Genomic DNA, 5269 nt, shown 5'->3' on the forward strand with positions numbered 1-5269 from the left:
TGCGCGCGCGTGTGTGTGTGTGAGGGGGGGGGAGTTGTGTGTGTGCGCGCCCGCGCGTGTGTGTGGTGTGTGTGGGTGTGTGTGTGCGCGCGCGTGTGTGTGCGTGGTGTTTGACTGACGTACGCAGAAAACGCATCAAGCAACGCTGAACGTTTTCGCTGCTTCTGCATCGCTCGTCCACGCTGCGCGCTGTTCCCCGCGTGCTGTACACAACACTCACTGTATCCCTACCTCTCAATATACGCACCGATGTAGCCGCCGCGTTCGCTGAGAGATGCGCAACTATACTATACTCACTACCAACGAGCACTGACAGCCCTCAACCGCGAACAGCCGTGCCTGCGCGACCGCTTCTAATCCCGATACTAGAGCGACGTGATGTGGTGGCTCAGGCTCAAGAGTCCGTCGGATTACCGAAGAATTATTTGCTCGCCGCAAAATGAACGTCGGTCTCCATGCTTCCGTGTGTTAGAGGCGAGCGAGATATGTATAACAATTCTGTATATCTAAGTCGGGATCAACCGCAGATCTCGTCAAAGAGAATATCGTAGGTAGAAACTGGATTGAATTTTGAATATTTGATGATAAATTCTGTGTCATCATCTGCCTTCATTATCTAGTTCATGTTTTGAACTTCAATATATAGTCAATGCTTTGACTTTTTTTTATCTCTAGTCAATGTCTTTACCTTTTTATATACAGTCAGTGTCTAGCATATAATATCTAATTAATTTCTCATTATTTATTAAGTACTATTTGTCAAAACTCCGTCAAAGTGACTTATTAAAACAGGCAACACTGCATGGTGTCACAGAAAAATGCATCGTCCCTAATGCGAGTAACATTAGTGAGCGATTCTTAGTGTCATTAATAGCGATCGATAAAAAACGACCGCAGAATCGACGGCTAAGCGTCATCAATCACATATTATCATTATTTACAGCACGTGTTCAAGATGCCCGCATTCCTCATGTCTTTTATGCTCATCTCCGACGGAATGATCACAACCTTTCGGTTTTTTACAACATCGGTCATTATAAGCACTGGCCTTTTCCCCGCGTGCCGATTCCTTCATAACCGACATGCATATAGCTTTAACATTACACTGTGCATGTCTCACAAATACCTGCCAGCCATTATGGCACTAATCGCGTGCGCTTATAATAAATGTGCCAATAAACTGGGCTACTACATTATTTTGTGGGAAGTCGATATCGGCCGTGAGTTGCACGGAAGCTATACAGCAAGTTTTATCTGTTCACTGCTAGGCAGATGCATCCATCTGTCCATATAGCGTCCGTGGTGGCGACAGAAACCACCTGCAATCATTGTTGTTTTTACTGACGTTCGTGTTTTTCTTCGCCTGTTGTCGCGCTGTATTTTTAGACGGGCGCGTCCTTGCTAAAACCGACAGTAGCGGAAGTTTCTAGTGTCAACAGCAACAGCGGCGGCAGCAACCGCAAATAAAACAACAGCGACAACAACAAAAGCAACAACAACAACAACAACAACAACAACAACAACAACAACAACAACAACAAGCGCAACAATACTAGAAGTAAAATCTAGTGACAACTGAAATGGAAACATTGGAAAAACTAACAAAGGAAACATTAGGTGTTCACAACGCAAACTCCAAATTGAGGGTTGGGCGTACCATGCTACATACACATTGACGACGAAAACCACAACGTATTTAGTTCTAGAGTCAGAGCGTCGCATATGGGGAGAGCTATATGTGTCAAAATATAACATAGAAACCGTAAAAAAAAAACGAAAAATCCAATAAAACAAACAGCAGTCGCACCGCAAGAATGTCTAACCGTATCCTAGTCATTTCTGCTCCCTACCTGATCGAATGCGACGCAATCTCGTGACCTTCGACCCAGAGTTTGTTGACCAATGTGTAGTCGGTGTACTGGTGCGATACATAGAAGGTTCCTCTGATTGGGCAACCGTTAGGATTAGTTCTGGTAAAGAGCTGAAATTTTATACATATCATCAGGAGTGAATAATAATAGATTATTATTTATATTATTATAGATATATTATATATATATATATATTATATAATATAATATAGTATAATATAATATAATATAATATATATATATATATTATATACTATATTATTATAGATTATTAATAATAATAGAGCTATTAGAATTCACTTCTGATATAATCATATAAAACATGAAACTTGAACACGTATGTTACGTAACTTGCAGCGCGCATCTGGTTTTCAAATATGCTACACAGCTTTTATCAACACAGCTGCGAAAAAGTGAAAAAATAAATGTTACAACTACGGCAAACTAGCATATGTGATTAGTTTTAGTTTTAAATGCATACATGCACCGACGTATAGAGGGTACATGCATTGCTGCTATATATATATTATATATTGCTATCATAATTGGCCCGGAGATTCGGTTGCCTGCGGGTCTGCGCCCGTTCCACGCCCCGTTCTCATGCACGGCTCTGCTTCTGTACCGGTTTGAACACGTTGTTGTAGTCGTGCAGCGTGACAGCGTCATCGAAGGTGATCATGACGAGTTGGGGCGTGCTGCGCAGCGGCAGCCCGCCAGGGATTCTCGTACCGCCGCAGTAACAGTCGGGCAGCGTGCAATTGACCCCCTGCTGACACGGAAGCAGAGCTTCCGTCGCATCCATTTCCGGGTCGGTTGCAACGGCGCCGTGCGATTCTAGAAAGGCAAGTCTGTTACGATCGACGCGTGTGTTTGGGAGAGGGAGGAAGGAGTGGGCGGGGATCCGGGTTCCCGCGGTGCTGATGCTGCCTATAACAGTGCTTTAGCAGCGGCAACAACAACAGCAACAACAACAACAACAACAACAACAACAACAACAGCAGCAGTAGTAGTAGCAGCAGCAGCAGCAGCAGCAGCAGCAACAACAACAACAACAACAACAGCAATAGCAACAACAACAGCAGCAGCAGCAGCATCACATGTGGCTTGTCTGCGTGAAGCTGTGGCCGGTAGCGTAGGCTCGGTATCGTGCGGCTATCGGACGTCTCTGAAAACAACGTGCTACGCGGCGTAAGCAGCGCACGCGCGACCGATCGACGGACCTATCACAACAAATATCTCTCGCGTTGCTTGCACGTTAACCGAGTTTAGAAGGTACGTCAGCGCGTGCCGTGCGCTGCACCTAAAAACCACACGCTCTCTCAAAGTCCCCATTACCGTTTCAAGATTGGATCATTGGATTAGTATACGGGTGTATATATATATATAAATCTCTCTCTCTCTCTCTCTCTCTCTCTCTCTCTCTCTCTCTCTCTCTCTCTCTCTCTCTCTCTCTCTCTCTTCTCTCTCTCTCTCTCTCTATAGGGGTATGTATAAACGGGTAGGCTTCCCAATGAAATGACTCGAATTCGAGCTAATAGTCGGGTTGCTAATGACACCTACCATGCCCCCTATCGCCCAAGGACTAAACAAAAAATACATTTTAGGCATATCTAAAGTGTCCCTTAAACACATTTTGTATTTTAACATAGTGAAAAGGTAGTCGCGCTATGAATATCCAACATGGCTGACAAAATCGTTACCGGGTCCGGTTTGAGAATATTTATTCTAATTGTAGCTCCGTGAGCACACATATACATACTAACATGATATAACATATATACTAACATAATGTAACACTATATGTATATATATATACTAACATATAGCTAACGTGGACATAGGTATATATGAATACACATGTGTTCATGGTAGAATTTATCGGATGATCGTTGGCGCGTCACCTTGGAACGTTAAGGATAAATATTTTGGAGCGCGTTCGAGGGTAGCTACGTTGTAATTTTATTTTATCCAAAGGAAACGGCTTATCAAGCGGGCCATGGCGGTTTATCTAAGCTTGTTAGCGCCAAAACTCGATTCCCTCAATATTTCTGATTAGATTTTATGTGCGCATGCACCTCGGGTGTCCATTTCGTGTTTCCTGAGATTGTTTCCTTACTTGTGTTCAGCAGTTATGTGGTGATCTATAAACATTATATCTAATCCAACGTTTGTACGTCGAATTTTTTATCGCACCGTATTTGTATTAATTATGTGATAACTGAAACTGATAAGAGAGAAAATGAAGGAGTGAGGAAAATCATAAACAAAAAGATCACGGAGAAAACGCAAACTTATAATGCAAAATCATAACGTAAAAGCGGCGTATAATGTTATGTAGGCAAATAAGATGGTTATTCATTTCTTAGATCTTATTAATATTTTTATCATCACTGTTTTGCGCGGAAGATGTTTACAGGCCCATCACGAGTTACCTTTCCTCTTAGCAGATTCTGAAGATGAAGTGTTGCTCTTGTTCGTTCGCCTTCTCAAGGAAGAGACCATTGATTTGGTTTCAACCCGTTTCAAATGCCATCCATAAGAAAATGGAGTTGACGGTTTTATGTTTAGCGCTGCGCGTCGATTCCACACTAAGCAAAATTGAACATGTATTTATCCCACAATTATAATCCACGGAGATCTAGCGGTAAGCGCAAATGTATTCATTGGTGACAATAATACGCGCTATGGAAAGTATTGGCCTACAGCGTTTGATTCAATGTAAAGAGCAACGTGAATTGAAAATAAAATAAAATGGCATTAAAGTACGTGCCAAAAAAAGATAGCAAGCGATAAACGTTAGAGATACAGTCAGAACAAATAGAAGCAGAAATCAGTATTAGTCGAGATGACATGGACGTGTGCGTACAATGCCACTATACCGCTATTGTGAGTACACGGCGTTCACTATCGTTGGTTATGAATGGTGCGAATTATTGTGCGATATCTTAAGGCAGGTTGCGTTATCAAAAACAACATAAAACAAGACGAACAGATGCACACCGATTACATAGCATTGCTGTGTATAACAAGTAGCTCTTTTTTTATTGACCTTCATAAGATTCGCGTGATATATATATATATATATATATATATATATATATATATATATCATATAAGGCTGACGGAGTTACGCACTGCTATTGTTCATTTTACATCGGATAAGGCGCATATAGCCATTGTGGCCAAAATAAAACCCGAGTTTCGAGAATCGCATCGTCATGGCGGTCGCACCTTGCCAGGTAATCGTCTCGGCATAATAGGTAATTAAGTGCGGCTATAGCACTGTTGGTTGGCGATATGCCATCCACATATATTCGCCGACGTAAGCCGACAACGCTAATAACGGTGTGCCTGCGTGCGTGCGTGCGTCCGTGCGTTCGTCGGTGTGCGTGTGTGGG

The 5269-nt window shown here is 42.5% G+C and overlaps 1 protein-coding gene across 1 annotated transcript in view; it reads right to left on the bottom strand.

The window, feature by feature from the left end:
- The window catches only part of LOC106814358, a 28046-nt gene that overhangs the window by 1627 nt on the left and 21150 nt on the right, over positions 1–5269 (bottom strand). The window contains exons 3-5 of the mRNA XM_014818675.1: positions 4304–4459; positions 2494–2705; positions 1851–1981 (exon numbers count right to left, since the gene is read on the bottom strand). Of these exons, the coding sequence (XP_014674161.1) occupies positions 1851–1981; positions 2494–2705; positions 4304–4459 (499 nt within the window). The remainder of the gene's footprint in view (positions 1–1850; positions 1982–2493; positions 2706–4303; positions 4460–5269) is intronic.

This window comes from Priapulus caudatus, unplaced genomic scaffold (assembly GCF_000485595.1).
Source record: "Priapulus caudatus unplaced genomic scaffold, Priapulus_caudatus-5.0.1 Scaffold26, whole genome shotgun sequence".
Taxonomy (NCBI): Eukaryota; Metazoa; Priapulida; class Priapulimorpha; order Priapulimorphida; family Priapulidae; genus Priapulus; species Priapulus caudatus.